Source organism: Saprolegnia parasitica (genome assembly GCF_000151545.1).
Source record: "Saprolegnia parasitica CBS 223.65 unplaced genomic scaffold supercont2.1, whole genome shotgun sequence".
NCBI lineage: Eukaryota > Oomycota > Saprolegniomycetes > Saprolegniales > Saprolegniaceae > Saprolegnia > Saprolegnia parasitica.
The window spans coordinates 182,572-198,334 of NW_012156395.1; the positions used below are offsets into that span (position 1 = coordinate 182,572).

At 59.9% G+C, this 15,763-nt stretch overlaps 5 protein-coding genes across 5 annotated transcripts; 4 read left to right on the forward strand and 1 right to left on the reverse strand.

Annotated features, from left to right (window-relative positions):
- Window positions 1–264: 264 nt before the first annotated feature.
- On the forward strand, window positions 265–1,322 carry SPRG_00062 (hypothetical protein; the record flags this gene model as incomplete). Its single annotated transcript, XM_012338178.1, has 2 exons — window positions 265–1,238; window positions 1,262–1,322. The coding sequence occupies 2 exons, from the start codon at window positions 265–267 to the stop codon at window positions 1,320–1,322; spliced, it is 1,035 nt and encodes a 344-aa protein (XP_012193568.1).
- An 827-nt stretch (window positions 1,323–2,149) lies between these two features.
- Window positions 2,150–3,474, forward strand: SPRG_00063 (hypothetical protein). The gene is made up of 5 exons (XM_012338179.1): window positions 2,150–2,328; window positions 2,376–2,568; window positions 2,616–2,855; window positions 2,910–3,164; window positions 3,211–3,474. Exons 1-5 carry the CDS (start codon window positions 2,165–2,167, stop codon window positions 3,400–3,402), a joined length of 1,044 nt encoding a protein of 347 aa, XP_012193569.1. The 5' UTR covers window positions 2,150–2,164; the 3' UTR covers window positions 3,403–3,474.
- A 242-nt stretch (window positions 3,475–3,716) lies between these two features.
- On the forward strand, window positions 3,717–4,408 carry SPRG_00064 (hypothetical protein; the record flags this gene model as incomplete). The annotated part of the gene is made up of 1 exon (XM_012338180.1): window positions 3,717–4,408. One exon carries the CDS (start codon window positions 3,717–3,719, stop codon window positions 4,365–4,367), a length of 651 nt encoding a protein of 216 aa, XP_012193570.1. The 3' UTR covers window positions 4,368–4,408.
- A 457-nt stretch (window positions 4,409–4,865) lies between these two features.
- On the reverse strand, window positions 4,866–7,061 carry SPRG_00065 (hypothetical protein). Its single transcript, XM_012338181.1, has one exon. The coding sequence runs from the start codon at window positions 7,022–7,024 to the stop codon at window positions 4,952–4,954; it is 2,073 nt and encodes a 690-aa protein (XP_012193571.1). The 5' UTR covers window positions 7,025–7,061; the 3' UTR covers window positions 4,866–4,951.
- A 1,589-nt stretch (window positions 7,062–8,650) lies between these two features.
- SPRG_00066 (hypothetical protein) lies at window positions 8,651–15,273 on the forward strand (the record flags this gene model as incomplete). Its single annotated transcript, XM_012338182.1, has 2 exons — window positions 8,651–9,594; window positions 9,639–15,273. The coding sequence occupies 2 exons, from the start codon at window positions 8,651–8,653 to the stop codon at window positions 15,271–15,273; spliced, it is 6,579 nt and encodes a 2,192-aa protein (XP_012193572.1).
- Window positions 15,274–15,763: the final 490 nt, after the last annotated feature.

The following is a 15,763-nucleotide window of genomic DNA, read 5'->3' on the forward strand; positions in this document are numbered from 1 at the left end:
GCATGTATAGCCGAAGCTAATACTAGTATTACTGACTGTCTTCTCCATCACAGCCCACCACACTATACATGATACAGATAACAACGCGCCGTCCTAGCAAGAGTATGCCAACCGTACGGTTGCACACGCCACAGCTATGCAGCCCTACCCCTTTTGGTCCATTCCGCCCTCGGTGTTGCTGCCTGTGTCGTGAAAAGTGCAGCCTTTAAACACGCAAGACACAACGGTTCATTTTCCAATTTCCTCTCTTTCAATCGCATCACGATGAAGCTTTTTGTGCCCGCCGGTCTCGTCGCCTTTGCCGCGACGTCGTCGCTTGCCCAGTTCCAGAACACGTGCTCGCAGCAGCTCATGGACGCGGTCGCCGAGTGCCAGAAGTCCGCCGGCATCGACGACCTGAAGGCGTTTGTCCCGACGATCAAGGACGGCGCGGGTCGCGACAAGTACTGTGGCAACGCGTGGGCTGGGTGCGCCAAGCTCAAGTCGCTCGCGCCGGCGTCCGACTGCATCTTCTGGGCCTGGAAGGGCTGGAGCGTCAACCCGTCCAAGGACCTCGCGTGCCCCGCGGAGCAGACCAGAACGTTGTGCACGCCAAACCGCCTCGCCGTCTCGGAGGGCTATGGCTTGCTCTACGCCAATACGGTCCAGAACAACGCCAACGAGCAGTTTGCGTACAACAACGAGACCAAGGCCATCGTCGCCAAGAGCAACGGCCAATGCCTCGACGTCTACAAGGACAACAACCAGTTCAAGCTTCACACGTACGCGTGCGATAGCAAGAACACCAACCAGAAGTGGACCATCGCCAACCACAAGGTGCAGCATGCAGTGCACGGCGTGTGCCTCCAGGCGGACCTCGGTCACCCGGGCGCTGCCGTCGGCGTCGCGCCGTGCTCTGGCGTGTCTGAAACCAACCAGTGGTTTGACGCGTGCGACCGTGTGCCCAAGAACTACGTCCAGCTCCGCGCTGCGACGGGCAAGAACCTCCTCGAGTACAACGGTGACTTGTACCTCAACCCGGGTGGCCACGACTTTAACGACATCTTCGAGTGGGGCAACGGTCTCCTCAAGAGCGCGTCAAACGGCCAATGCCTCGACGTGTACAAGGACGGCAACGGCCAGTTCAAGCTCCATATGTACGCGTGTGACAGCAACAACGGCAACCAAAAGTGGACCATCGCCAACAACGTCGTCAAGCACGCGACGCACAGCAACATTTGCTTGGACGCCGACCCGACGTACGCCGACGCGCATGCGCAAGTGTGGGAGTGCACGCCCAACAACCCAACCAGCAGTGGACGCTCTTGCAATACTCCAAGTAGAGTCAGACCAAGGAATGCGTAGCTAACCATTGAAGATTATAACTTTGGTAGTTGCTAAAGAAAAGCTATAACTTTGACATGTGCAATCGAGTTTTCGTGGTCTGCTAGGTGGCTGGAAGTTGAGACCGGCATAGCACGACTGCGCCGCGTGCGCAGCCATCTAGCTAGTAACGAACAGAGCCGATAGACCTTGATGACGAGGCGTGCAGACAGTATCCCTAGCTACTACTGGCTCCTAGTACGAGTAAGCCGCCTTGCTGCCACTCTTTGCTTGTGTCACGGTCATCGACCGTGATACCCCTCCTACTCCAGCAATAAAGTGGAAAATAGTCCGTGGTACTGAAAAGTACCGTCGCCTCGTGCCATTTGCGTCGATCACGTCGGAAATTGCTCGGGGTGGAGGGTGCGGTGGAGGAACTTTTGATATGAAATGGCTGTTTTGGATACAGCGCATTAGTGTCCTTTTCGTGTCGTATTTCCAGCACAAATATGGCATAGTCCAATATGCCGCGTCGTCAATAGCCATTACGCATTTGGACTTCGGCTTGGAGGACTATCGTCATTCGTGACGCATACTACGATGAAGACGAGCGACCGACTGCCCATCGCAGTAGGCTGTCTGCGTCCAGTGTCTTGGTCACCAAGTCATTGGGGTGTCTTCCGAGTCAAAGAAACGGTGGTGCTTCCTCATGAGTGGGCGATTTGTGCTATTCGGGCTCTGTGATTGGTCATAGCTTTGGACGGAAATTGACGGTTGACTTGACTTTTGGCCAATCACTAAACCGGCGGAAGATCGTCGGGTGGCCGCCGAAACGTACTTTGGATTTAGCGACGATCGTGCCATGGAGTGCTGGCGCTTGCTTTGCTGCTGCTTCCCGTCGGCCCCGATGAAGGTTCCTGCCAAGCCAGCGGCGCCGCCGGTCGCGACCTTCGCTACCGAGGAAGACCCAGAAGAGAGGAAGCGGCGGGCCATGGCGCAGAGCCGCGGGCGTCGGCCGTCGGTCAGGTACGCCCATTTGCGGTCGATGGACGACGTATCTTACCACTCGATAGCTCGGGAAGTCTCCAGGATGCGAAGACCAGCTCGAAGAAGTTTGTACCGAAGTCCGACGACGCCATTGAGCGCATCAAGCGGGCGGTCGCTGGCAATTTCATGTTCAATTCGCTCGACACGGACCAGCAGCGCGACGTCATCAGCGCCATGGAGGAGAAGGTCGTGCGCCTTGGCGACGCTGTCATCAAGCAGGTACTACTGAACTATATCGAGGCTCATATGCGACGAACGATGCGCAGGGCGACGAAGGCGACTTCTTCTACGTTGTTGACGAGGGCGAATTTGATGTCTATACGCACAAGAGCCCAGAAGCGCCCGTCTTCCACTACACGAAAGGCAACACGTTTGGCGAGCTGGCTCTTATGTACAACAGCCCGCGCGCGGCCACGGTCGTTGCGACAACGGACGCCGTTCTTTGGGCACTGGACCGCGATACCTTTCGTCGTATCATCGTCACAGCGAGCAAGTTGCGATCGCAGGTAGGACATTCTTCCTTCTATGCACCCAGCGCGTCACCAACGCCACGTCGCTAGAAATATGAGTCACTGCTCGTGGGCATGGAGCTCATGTCGCACTTGACGAACGCCGAGGTGTCGGTCATCGCAGACGCGCTCCAGCCTGCCGCGTACCGCGCCGGCGACACCATCATCCATCAAGGCGACGAGGACTACAATGCGTTCCATTTCTACATCCTCATGGATGGCGAGTGCAATTTTGTGTACACGGACGACGATGGCAAGAGCTCGGTCGTTGGCTCGGTCGGGCCCTGCGGCTACTTTGGCGAGAAGGTACATATCCGGCCCGCCGACGTCGTTTGTATTGGGAAAATTGTAGGCACTCACGGAAAAGTCGAAGCGGGCGGTGAGCGTCGTCGCGGCGACCGACGTCACGTGCTTGTCGATGGACGTGGCGACGTTTGAGCGCCTCATGGGTCCCTTCCAGGACATCTTTTCACGCCAAATCACGAGCTATGCGAATGCCAGCGACGTCCACTCGGAACTGCAGAGCGCGCGGACCGATCTGTAGTCGTATCTAGTATATTTCCAGTGTCGTCGGACGTAAGAATCACCTCATCTTCTCTTCGTGTTTACAGACCAGCAATACGTTTTCGCAAAAGATCTCGGGCGCTTCGACTCTGTTGCACTTGCCGTTGCCGTCGTCGCGGTAGAGAATGCTTGGTATGCGCAGAGAATGGCGCGGCAACGGTCTGCATATCCCACGCTGCTTCCAAGCGTCGTCTCCGGCGGCGCGGCGGCGTGTGGTGCTGGCCCCAGAACGTGTGGCGACAACTCTTGACGGTCGCCTCGTTTCCATGCAACTGGACTTGCTTCAGGAGCGAAATGGTATCCGGCAAGAAAGTGGCCGGCGAGATTGCGGCTGACGTTGCAGTTTTGATTTTGCTCACAGCCACCATCATGGTCATCTTGGAAGTGCTCCCGACGCCGCTGCAGGACAAGCGCTTCGCCGTGAACCTCCAAGACCTCTCGGTGCACATTATGGACTACGTCGTCGAGGCCGGCGTTGTCTACTACATGGTCGAGGTCTGCGACGCGCGCACTGGTGACGCGATCGTGATCTTGCGGCGGTACCGCGACGTGCACCAGCTACGACGGCTCTTCCTCAAGGACATGTCCTACTACTGCCACTGCACCGACAAGACGTGCGCAGGTTTCTTGAGCAACCTCAAGGCCTGCCACTTTCCCGCGAAAGCATGGTTCCGTCGCGACCGCCGCCCGGACGTCCGAGCCACCGACCTTTCCAACTTTCTCCGGGACCTCATTGATCTCGCACAGTCGCATCCGCTGCTCTGCCGCGCCAACCAAAAGGTGGTGCACTCGGCGCTGCGAAAGTTCCTCGCCGTGCCGACACTCCTCGCGTACGGTCCCCAGCGCACCGAGTCGACGACGACGACGGGCACGTCACCCGCCTCGGCACGGACGCGGTCGGGCTCGACGCCCGTGCCGTTTACGTCCAAGCGCCTCATCCTGTGAGAAGAAGTCCATTCTTGTGTCGTTAGTGTAATATATAGAGCCCACTCTTACTTCATCCCGTCCACCTTGCGCAATAATGGGAGGATTCGTCACGACGTGTCTCGCTCAAAGTGCAATTGCGTGGCCTTCGATTTCTGACCACTTGCTGAAGTTGCAAGGCCAGAGGCCAGCAGTGTCTGCTGGCCTCTTCACGCCCACGCTGGTCGTGGTACTCGTGCTGTGCCGAACAGAGCACGACTTTTCACCAAGCGAATTTCGTTGCGTGCATAAAGCGACCGAATCTCTCGGCGCATGCATCAGAGATTGCGCCGCTGTAGCGGTACCGTTATGCAAATTTTGCATGAAGAGGGCGCGGTACACCTTTGAGTAGCCGTCGAAGCCAGCGTCGGCGACGACATACACTACCGCGGAAGCTTCGGTGGAATCCAAGAAATCTGATTTGTGCAGATCTTGTTCCTGCGTCGGAGTCGGCCACATGACCGGAGATCTTTGTGAAGAGCGCAATTTAACAAATGGTCTACTAAGTTGGAAATTAATTACACAGTGGCTGTTTCTCTATCGTTTCTGGGTGGAGTGTTGCGTGCTTACAACCACTTGTTGGTCTTTTCAAAGCTCCACGACTGGCCGCGACGGTCCCCGCTGCTACTGCGGTTGCTGTTGCGATCGTTGCTACCGTTGCTGCGGCGGCGGTCGTTCGAGAAACCAGAGTCGAAGCGCGGCGCGTTGTAGTTGCTGCGGCGGTCGTTGCTGCGCGCCGGCGAGCTCGAGCGACGGTCGCCATAGCTGTTGTTGCCGCGGCCACCGCCGTTGCCAAAGCGGCTGTTACCACCGCCAAAGCGGCTGTTGCCGCCAAAGCGGTCCGAGCCGCGGCTCATCGTGCCGGGCATCGTGATCTTTTCGAGTTCGTCGACCACAGAGAGCGCGACGCCTTCTTCTTCGGCGCGAGCGAGCACCTTGGCGACCTGCTTGGCCGGAATATCGAGGTAGAACATGTTGTGCGTGCCCTTGTGGATGCGGTTGAAGCTCACATTCACCTTGGAGTCGGCGAGCCAGCGGGAGATCGCGTCGGCGTTCCACGTACGATCGGCCTCGACCTGCACCGTCTGGTACTGGGCCTGGCCCGTGAGCATCGAGTAGACGGTCGGGCCGCGCGACTCAAAGCCGGCAATGAGCGCGAGCGCCGCGCTGAGCGCTTGGATGCCGTCTTCCTCGGTCGTGAAGAGCGCGCGGGCTGCCGCGTCAAAAGCCGAGCGCGAGTCCGGGTGCACGTCGTCGATCTTGGTCTGGACGTTCGTCATCGCATGCGCAAGGAGCGCGTCGGGCTTGGGCGCCGAGACATGGTTAAAGTCGACACCAAAGGCCTTCTGGAGGTCCTGAAGATCGCGCAAGTCGCGGGGTTCGAAAAGAACCACGTTGACGCCCGAGCGGCCGGCGCGACCCGTGCGGCCGGCGCGGTGCACAAATGCCTCCTTGTCGTTCGAGAGGCGGTACTGGATGACGAGGTCGACGCTGGCAATGTCGAGGCCGCGCGCGGCAATGTCCGTGCAGATGAGCGTACGAATGTCGCCGTTGCGGAAACCCTTCATCGTGGCCGTGCGGAGGTTCTGCGAGAGGTCGCCGTGGAGCACGCGCGCGCCCTTGGTCTTGGTGCTAAGGAACGCGACGAGCTCGTCGGCCTCCTGCTTGGTCTCGGTAAAGATGAGCGCCTGGCCGCCGTTCGCGTAGAGGTGCAGGACCGACTCGAGCACGTGGTCCTTCGTGTCGCGCGTGACGACGATCGCCTTGTGCGAGACGGTCGACGGCAGCTTCGAGTCGTCGTCGCCCACGAGATCGATCGAGACGGGGTCCTTGAGGTACTTGCGCGAGAGCGAGAGGACCCACTTGGGGACCGTCGCCGACCACATGACGCACTGCTTCTCCTCGGGCATCGCGCCGAGAATCGCCTCGACTTCTTCCTGGAAGCCAAACTTGAGCATCATATCGGCTTCGTCGAGGACGCCAATCTGGACCTCCGAGAGGTCGAGCGCGCCCTTGTTCATCATGTCCATGACGCGACCCGGCGTGCCGACGAGGATGTCGATACCGCGCTGGAGCTGGTTCTCCTGCACCGTGTACGAGACACCGCCGACCACGAGGCACGTGCGGAGCTGCGGCGCAATGCGGCGGAACTCCTGCTCGACCTGCTGCGCAAGCTCGCGCGTCGGCAGCATCACGATCGCGCGCGGGTTCTTCATGCGGCGCGAGGCGTCGGCCATGAGGCGCTCGGCAATCGGAAGAGCAAATGCGAGCGTCTTGCCCGAGCCCGTCTTGGAGCGGCCCATAATGTCCTTGCCGTCCATCATCGTCGAGAACGACTCGACCTGCACCGGGAAGAGGTGCGTAATGCCAGCGTCTTCAAGGTTGTGCAGGAGGCGCGGCGAGAGACCAAAGTCCGCAATCGGCTTTTGGTCGATAAAGCCCGAAGTCGGCGCGGCGTCGTCGACGATCTCGTCGGCGAAAAGATCGCGCGCAGCAGGCGTCTCGTCGGCCATGGCCATGCTCGGGATGGACGAGTGGAAGCGCATGGCACTGGTGTGCGTGAGCGAGAGCCGCGCGAGCGAGCGCGACTGCCGGCGCACGGCCAGCGCAAGGAGCGAGGAGACTTGGCGGGAGAGCATGCCAATCGAGATGTGTTGCTCAACGGTAGCAACGACGCCAAACCAATGGATTGCCAGCTACCAATCAGCAGCGTAGGTGTGACTTCGACGATAGAGATCTTGCCCTTAAACCCAGGGTAAAAAGGACGGCAAAGCCAAAATATAGTGACATTGGGCTGTATTTCCAGGGAGTTTGTCCCAGAACCTTTCAAAAGACATACCATGCCGCGACCTTGAGGTACTACTCAATGCGGCACATGCCACATTGAAAGGGATTGATTGACAGTTTCACAACGTGGCGCGCCATGGGTTGCATGTGAACGATGCACGTCCCGTGTTGGGGCAATTCTAACGGCATTGCATGCATGTGAGCTACCAGATGTGTGTGTTTTCTCCAAGTCGACTGGCATTCCGACTAAGTCTAAAGGGCGTTCAAACACCGCACGCTCCAAGCCCGAGCAACAGGAGATGAAACGTTCGTGTGTATTGGCTTCTGGCAGCCTGGCTTTTGGGGTCATCCTACGCATGACAAGTTGATCATACTATCGCGCCGAGCTATCGACCCAGAATAATCAAATCGCTACCTCGTGAGCTTAATGCTTTAATTAAACCGAAATGGCAACGCACCGCAACCTCGTCAACCGTGCAACGCTTGCCGCCGCAGGCATGCGAGTGCTCTTTGACAACATCTTTTCCAGCTACGTGTGGAGTGAGCCTTTGCTACCGAGTTGATAGCTGTGTGCCAGGTGTAGTACTATCAAGGCCGGTAGTCATCCCACCAGTATTGCTGCTCAGCACGCGGTCATGTCACGATCTTGCATGGCAAACGTGGCGTGAGCAATACGATGTGGCTCTATGCAATTCTCTACCGTATGACGCTGCATGACTTGAAGCTCTCGTACACACCGAGGGCAAACTTACAAAGCACCGCCGTACCGGTACTATAATAGTACGTCCTGCGGGTATCTCGCCGTCGATTGATACTTTGGGGTGTCGATACGCTGCGATGAGATGAGTGCAGCCAGAAAACACACTAACGTTAGTTCGTCACCAAACGAACCGTCACGTCGGTGCGTGCGATCACTTTTCCAGCGACACGTCTTCGATGGCACCTCCACGCCGCACGTGCTCGCCTCCTGCAGCACCTCTCACCTCGCACGAACAGCAACATGACCCCAGAGCTGTGCACCTCGCCCACAAGGCTGGTCGCTTCATGCGTTCGCTGCAGCCTGCGTCGACAGGCGCACCAACGTTCAAATTATTGAAAAAATCCAAAGTCCGCCTATCACCCATGCCAGTCAGCCGCGCCTCCGTGAACCCGGCCGCTGCCACGGGGCGTTGTTTCCTGCCTCCTCGTTCTGCTAGCGTCGCGACTGCATGCATACGAGCAGGAACTGTAAAGCGAGCGCTTATCTACCACTCAACTCGTTGTCGTCTCCATGCAGACGGCGCAGAGAACGCCGTCACAAACAACCGACATGATCAGGGTTCATCGACAAATAAAAAAGATTCAACTCGTTCTTTTTTGCATGCGTCGGGTTGATCATCTCGGTGTTTGTATGCTCGCGACCAAGCACGTGCAGTCACTTCGCACGCATTAAAATACACGCCGGCCCTGTCATTCTTGACTTTGCCCCCGACCGCAAGATGGCCGACCGGGAGCAGCGGACGCATGAGGAGGAGCAGCCCCCGACGTCCATGGCGTCAAGCGCCGGCTCCGCAGACTCGGTCGAGTCCTACTCGGACGACGACGACGACGATGACGACGACGACGTCTCAGACGACGAAGAGCATACGAGCTCCGGCGTCGTCGTTGCGGCCGACGACGCAGCCGTCGACGATGAGCCCGTGACCGTGGCCGCGACGCACTTCCTCCGCCAGCGCTCGCACTTGGCGTCCGAGAGCGAGACGGAAGGCGACGGCGACGAGCTTGCGGCCTACGCCCAGGGCCTCGCCCACCCGGACGTCGTCAAGCTCCACTGCGGCTACGTGCCATGGACGGACAAGGAGCTCAAGGACATGGCCGATAAGGACAAGGTGGTTGTGGATCTCGACATCCCTGCGAACCGCCTCTCGGGCATGATTTACGCGCTGCGCTTCTTCGTCATGAAGCCCGGCATGTGGGGCATGACGTCCAAGTCAAAGCTCCTCGTGCTTAGCCCGATGAACCTCTTTGTGCTCGACCCGGCCTCGGAAGCGACGCTCGAGACGATCGCGTACGCCGACATCACCGAGGTCACGTCCAGCGACGCGACGTCGCTCACGATCAACGTCAAGGGCCAGAAGGACACGTACGTCTGCCGCGACATGGATACCAAGAACCACTTCCTCTCGGCGTACTACCAGCTGTACTACCGCGAGCGTGCCGACCAGGCGACAACGCTCTTCCAGAACCCGACGTACCTCATGAAGAAGCGGTCCAAGTCCAAGGGCTCGAGCGCCAACCCTGTCGACATTCCGGTGCTGCTCGAGGTCCGTCGCGCGTCCATCGATCGCCTCGACCTCAAGACGAAGAAGTCGGTCTCGTCGATCTTGCTCACCAACATTGTCAAGATTCATAAGCTCCGGTCGGACCCGCACAGCCTCATCTTGTACTACCAGCAAGCAAGGCCCGCGTGGCGGCGTACCGGTACAGCTGCGAGGAGCGCGAAGCATTTATTGGCGTCCTCGTCAACAACCTTCGCACGATCGTCAAGGAGCCGCTCCTGACGCAAGAGGTGAGCGACGCGAGCGAGTACGACGCGCTCGTGTACCTCTCGGACGAGCCCGCGCCCGTGACCTTTGAGATGCCGGTGCTCAAGCTCTCCAAGGCGTCGGCCGCGTCGCAGAAGACGGTGCATCTCGCGCTCACGCGCACGCAGATCCTCGAGCGCGACCCGGTCACGCGCCGCACGACGTTCAAGTGCGAGATGGCCGACATCTTTAACGTTGTCATGTACACGGAGGAGCTTGGCGGCGGCGACCACTTTGCGCTCGAGTTCAAGAACGGTCGCACGCGCCGGTACATTGCGCTGCCTGGCGCCGTCTCGGTGCGCTCGGCGCACATTGGTCTCGGCCTCGAAAAAGTCGTCGAGGCCGCGCGGCTCAAGGAGCTTCAGGCGGTCGTCATGGACCCGACGTTCCGGACGTCGACCGCGTTCAAGTCGGCGGGCTCGACCACGATTCTGACGGCGACGGCGACGCGCAACCTCTTTTTGAGCAACCTCTTTGAGATGATCCACAAGAACCACAAGCACGTGAGCTGGTCGACGGAGGAGACGCCGCTTGGCTGCAAGGTCGGCCTCTGGAGCCAAGGCGACGTCGCGTCCGAGTGGGAAGACCATCTGCTCAAGAAGCTGCACGTGTCGTGGAAGGCGACGCACGATACGCAGCAGTGGTTTGATGAGCTCTTCCGCGTCTTGGAGCAGTTCAACAAGAACATCCCGGTCGGCGGTCTCACGCCCACGAAGAGCGTTGCGCGGCCCCTCGGCGCGCTTCTCAAGGTGCTCGAGTCGCTCAAAGGCTACATTGTGCTCAAGATCAAGGACCCGTCCGTCAACTCGCACGCGGCGATCCCGAGCCCGATGCTGCAGACGGCGCTGCTGCTGGCGATCCAGCGCCTTCTCCACACGACGTCGGGCTTCACCGAGATGCTGCGCAAGGACTACCGCAAGTACATTGGCATCGTCATGGAGTTTCTCTACTCGCCGGTCGCTGAAGTCGCGTTTGCGGCCGCGGGCGTCGTCCAGGCCATGGTCGTCAACTACTCGGGGGACCGGACCGCCATCAAGATGGAGCTGGCGAACCGCAAGAACGTTTTCTTCTCGGAGAAGCGCTGTGCGCTCTTTGTGCAGCGCATTTTTGACCCGCAGGCCCAGCACACCAACATGTATGCGGATGCGCTCGTGCCCAACAAGGCCATGAACCGCGTGCTCTCGCTGGATTTGCTCGGCGCCGACTACCTCGTGCTCTCGAGCATGCTCCGTACGCTCGAGGCGTGCATGTCGTCGGGGAAGAAGGCGACACCGGACGTTGTGTTTAGCAACTTGCTGCGGGCCATGAACATTGAGTCGTTTGGCAGCCACTACACGCTCTTTGCGATGAACCGGTCGCTCTCGTTTGCGATCACCAAGTACTCGTCGACCCTTGTCAAGGTCCATGTGCTCGAACAGCCGTCGGAGCTTGTCGAGTCGATCCAGGACTTTGCGCGCGTTCAGGGCGCGCTGCTGTGGCAGCTGTACTTGAGCGTTTCGGGCCACGACCAGAGCCAGCGCCGCATCTCGAGCCAGCTCCTCGCGCTCCTCACGCACGAAAACCCGCGGTCGTCCAACCTCATTCGCAACGTGTTTCCGTTTGCGCTGCTCGGCGACGTGCCGGCCGAGAAGATGTCGTTTGACGAGTTTGGCCGCCACCTCCCGAGTGCGGTGAGCGCGTCGTCGTCCAGTGCGGTGCCGCTCTCGAGCGTGCCGGACCTTGCGGCGCGCGCGGCGCCGGCCAGTAGTCCCACCGACCCGACGGCCTCGGCGCGGTCGCTCCTCAACTACGACGAGAAGAATGCGAGCGAGAAGGCCCACGCGGGCGTCACGTCCCGTTTTGAAGTTGTGCGCGCGACCAAGAACGTGGTCTTGTACCCCGACTTTTTCGACAAGATTCGCACCGAGATGACGCAAAAGGACCTCAAGTGGAACAGCGCGTGCCTCACGGAGCTCCAAGAGCGCCTCATGGCCGAGATTTCGGCGCTCGACATCAACCGTCTCAAGAACTATTATTTCGTGCTCGTCAATCCGAACGAGCGCACCGAGACGCCGATCGACCGCGCGCTTGACGGCGTGCGTCGCGAGCCGTCGCTGCTCTCGGCGCAGTTCCCGTCCATGTTTTCGCAGCTCGACTCGACGACGCCGCTGCCCGAGGCCCAAGACGAGGCGGCCGATGAAAAGGCGGCGGACGAGCACGGCCACGCCGACCACGCCGACAAGGACGCGTTGAGCCGCGTCGCGATGAAGCCCGTGTGGTTCCTCAACTGGAACGCGAACGAGTTCCAAGTCGATTACAAGGTCACGGCGGACGAGGTGCGCGTCGGCGCGTATTACCTCGAGTACCTCCTCGCGACCGACTTGGCTGACGAGATTGTGGACCCCGAGCCGTTCATGACGCTCTTGTACTTCCGCCTCGTCGCGTCGTCGTCGGACGACCGCGTGCGGCTGCTCTGCCTCAAGGTCATGACGCAGCTCTACAACAAGTACGCACCGATGCTGCCGTCGCTCGTGTTTTTGAACCCGCTGCTCGCAACGACGATGGACGCGTCGGCGTGGCCGCTCACTGTCCGCGGCCACGTCATGCTCTTTGCGGAGCGCGTGCTCTCGAACGCAGTGAACGTCGCGCGCTTCCTCTACGAGCCGCGCAACGTCGAGCTCGTGCTCTCGCTGCTCAAGGAGGTGCAGCCGCTCGTGGACCAGCCCGAGGCTGAAAGCATCGTGCAGACGTGTCTCCTCGTGCTGCTCAAGCTCGTGCACAGCCAGACGTCGCGCGGCGAGGAGCTCGTCAAGACCGAGTACTTTGTCGGTGACGACGGCGCGCCGGGCGCGGCGGTGGGTCCCATCAGCGCCATCAAGCAGTGCCTCGCGCAGGACCGCCACCTCAAGTTCCTCGTCACGCTGCTGGCGTACCCGAACCGCAGCGTGTACCGCCAGGTGCTGCACCTCCTGCACCTCCTTGTGCAGAACAACGCGTCGATGGTGCCGTCGCTTCACGCGACCGGGCTCTTTTACTACCTCATTTTGAACGCGCGCAACGAAGAGGAGATGGTGTGGGCCGCAACGTTCCTCGAGAAGATCCACTTGCGCCAGCGCCGCGTGCACATGACGCCCGAAGCCGTCGCCGCGCTGTTGAAAGAGTCGCCGGTCGCCGACGATTCGCTCACGGAGCGCTGCCTCAAGAGCTGGCTCGTCAAGATCCTTCCAGTGTCGCTCATTGCGCAGCTCGTGCGCCACGGCGCGGCCAAGTTTGCGAGCGTCTTTTTCGGCACGTCAAACGACCCGGAGACGATGTGGAACGACGCCATGCGGTCGCACATGACGAGCCAAGTGCGCGAGTTTGTCGCCAACCACTTGATCAACGGCGTGTTTGTGCTCACGTCCAACGAAGACGACGTGGCAACGCCGCTCATCACGTACCCGGAAGAGGTCTACATGCTCCAAGTGTACCAGTACTACCTGCACAACTTGCTCAACGAGGAAAAGTTCCCCAACTGGCCGATCAACGACGTGCCGGCCTTTCTCCGCGCGCTCCTCGAGTCGGTGCATGCGTACGTGTACCCCTCGAGCCTCGCGAGCAAGCCGAGCTTTGAAGACCTTGGCCTCATCTTTGACGCGATCGGCCTCCTCTTCCGCCGCTTTTGGGCGTCGACGCTCGCCGCGTCGATCCACGAGACGATCAACGTGTCGACGCTGCTGATGGCACTCAAGAAGTGCACGGAGACGGCCATGCCGCAGGACGTGGCCGGCTGGAAGGCGTTTACGAACCTCTGCTTGGTGCTTCCGACCTTGTACAAGAGCAAGGAGGTGGTCGCGCTCTTGAAGGACACGTCCGTGGTTTCGGGCATCCGTGTCCTCCACGGTGCGCTCTCGACGGCCCACGAGCACAAGGACGCGACTGTGACCAAGTGCTTGCTCGAGACATTTGAGCTGGTGCTCAAGAGCCCCGTCGGCCGCGATGCGCTCGCGGTCTCGTCGTCGTTCAACTTGCTGCCGTGCGTAACGCCGTACTTGACGTTTGACGCACCGACCGAGCTGACGCTTTCGGCGCTTCTTGTTGTCCAGAACATGGCACTCGCGAGCTCGGCCTCCAAGTCGGACATGCTCGTCGAGTGGCTCGCGCAGAACGGTGTGCTCTGGTACCTCGCGGAGCTCATTTGCCAAAAGCACGGCCGCGAGGCTGTGCGACGCGAGGCGGCCGAGGCGCTCAAGCGTCTCTTGCGCCAAGACGCCGCGAGCCCGTCGCGCGGCCGCGTCCAGCGCACGATCGAGCTCGTGTTTACGCGCCCGCTCATCGACCTCCTCTTGTGCTCGACGGACGCCGACATGTTCTTGCAGGTCGTGGCCGACGACGTCAAGAAGCCGCACATGATGTGGACAGCGTCGATGCGCTCGGAGCTCCTCGCCCTCGCGGCCCAAGCGCATGCGTCGGCGCGCGAGATGGAGCTGCCCGTGCACTTTATGTACGAGGCACAAAAGTCGGAGTTGCGCGTCGCCGACATTTACGTCAACTTTTACAACGCGTACCCCGAGGCCGGCATCCACGCGCTCATTTCGACGGGCGGCTCCATGGGCAGCGAGAAGAACTCGGTGCACGTGACGGACCAGACCGAGATCCGCAAGCGCGTCATGGCCAACCTCCTGAGTGCGCTCTCGCATGATATTGCCGGTGTTCGCGCGCGGCCCGAGATCCTCGACGCGGTGCTGAACGACCGCATGCTCCCGGTCGTGACGGCCGTGCGTCACATGCTCCAGCACACACCCGAGATGGACGTGCAACTGGTCGAGGTTGACGGGATCGTGACGCTCTTTGCTGGCCTCGACCACGACGACACGATGCTGCGCTTCTCGTCGCCCAAGGCGGCGTTTTTCCAGCTCCGTATCATGGAGTGCCTCCAGATCGCCATGTTTTCGCCCAAGTGCATCGAGCGCATCGTGGAGAAGGTGCCCATGTACGTCAAGAGCCTTTTCTCACTCGTGTACACGCACCTCCCGAAGCGCAAGGAGTCGGACGAGGGCATGCTGGCGCGCGTGACGCTCCAAGTGCTCGGGAACCTCTGCCTCGTGCCGACCTGCATCGACAAGCTCGTGAGCGGCATGGACGCCGCGGCGCTCACGCACGTGCTGCCGCAGCTGACGTCGGGCAACAACCACAACGACGTCGAGCTGCTCCTCAACATGCACACGACGGTTTTGAAGCGCCACACGAACCTCTCGATCGCGTTCGCCAAGGGCAACAGCATGGGCCCGATGGTCACGGCGCTCCTCAACTTGCTCGCGGCGCCCGATGCGATTGCGGGCAGCACCAAGGCGCCGATCGCGCGCTTCCTCTCGGTGCTCTCGATCATTCCTGGCAACCAAGTGATGCCCGTCCTCCGCGACTCGAAGCTCTGGAAGGACTACTCGTCGTCGATGGACCGCGCGTCCATGTCGGATTCATCCTCGGACATCAAGAAGTGGCTCGTCGTGCCCGCCGCGCCCGCGCTCCTCAAGTTCCGGCACGCCAACCCGCAAAAAATTGGCGTCCTTTCGAGCTAAAGCTGCTGACATTGTATATGCAAATCAAGGTGTTTCTTGTCTACTAGTAGAAGATTTGCGTTCGTCTCGGAGCTGTGCCACATACCACTAAACCGGCACACTTTACACAGCGTAGAGCAAGCATGTCACGTACACAGACATGCATGTTTAGAAGGAAGCGTCGCCCACGGGTACCTTCTACACGGCAAAGTGCTTGCGAGGTCACACGTCCCAATCATACGCTCGTCATTTCGCGAAAGTCGTCGAAGAATCATCCAATTATCAAGTGGCAACGGCCGCATCCGGATAACGCGACCAAAGCATACAAACATCAAGACACTCGGTGTTCCAGAAATTCCATTCGGAGCGACGCATACAAAGTCCAAGATACGCGCGCGTTCGAGAAAGTGCCACCCAGTATCAAGTCACGAGCAGCGCGCGCTCAACGCACTTTGCAATTTGCAGCCTCTGCATCACAACAACAACAACAACCAGAACCCAAGACTAGCAT

Excerpts from the sequence above, each read along its gene's own strand:
- SPRG_00065 (XM_012338181.1), bottom strand. The coding sequence starts at position 7,024 with ATGCTCTCCCGCCAAGTCTCCTCGCTCCTTGCGCTGGCCGTGCGCCGG.
- SPRG_00063 (XM_012338179.1), top strand. The coding sequence starts at position 2,165 with ATGGAGTGCTGGCGCTTGCTTTGCTGCTGCTTCCCGTCGGCCCCGATG. Across the intron at positions 2,329-2,375 it reads GGGCGTCGGCCGTCGGTCAG|CTCGGGAAGTCTCCAGGATG; the intron begins GTACGCCCATTT and ends ACCACTCGATAG. Across the intron at positions 2,569-2,615 it reads GCGACGCTGTCATCAAGCAG|GGCGACGAAGGCGACTTCTT; the intron begins GTACTACTGAAC and ends AACGATGCGCAG.